The sequence below is a fragment of the Eimeria mitis genome, genomic scaffold (assembly GCF_000499745.2).
Source record: "Eimeria mitis Houghton genomic scaffold, Emh_scaff1955, whole genome shotgun sequence".
Classification (NCBI taxonomy): domain Eukaryota; phylum Apicomplexa; class Conoidasida; order Eucoccidiorida; family Eimeriidae; genus Eimeria; species Eimeria mitis.
This window is the reverse complement of record NW_013570279.1, coordinates 9239-9564: the sequence shown is the minus strand read 5'-3', so window position 1 is coordinate 9564 and position 326 is coordinate 9239. Positions and strand designations below refer to the sequence as shown.

Here is a 326-nt window from a genome sequence, read left to right as displayed (position 1 = left end):
GCCGCATCAGCAGCAGCAGAAGCAGCAGCACCAGACGATGCTCCGGCGGATGCTGCAGCAGCAGCAGCAGAAGCAGCAGATTGTATAGCAGCAGGAACAGCAGCACTGCCGCCATCAGCAGCAGCCGCACGCGACCTCTGCGAGGCACCCAGCAGCAGCAGCAGCAGCAACAGCAACAGCAGCAGCAGCAGCAGCAGCAACAGCAGCAGCAGCAGCGGGAACAACAGCCGCAGAAGCAGTTGGGGCGATGCTGTATTGGATGGCTCGACAGCAGCAGCAGCTGTAGCAGCAGCAGCACCCGCCAAAGCAGCAGCAGCAGCAGCTGA

At 62.6% G+C, this 326-nt stretch overlaps 1 protein-coding gene across 1 annotated transcript in view; it reads left to right on the top strand.

Moving 5' to 3' along the window:
- EMH_0046450 (uncharacterized protein) overlaps positions 1–326 on the top strand; it is a gene marked incomplete at both ends in the record, with an annotated part of 1029 nt that overhangs the window by 534 nt on the left and 169 nt on the right. Inside the window, one exon of the mRNA XM_013496165.1 lies at positions 3–326. Coding sequence (XP_013351619.1) covers positions 3–326 — 324 coding nt within the window. The remainder of the gene's footprint in view (positions 1–2) is intronic.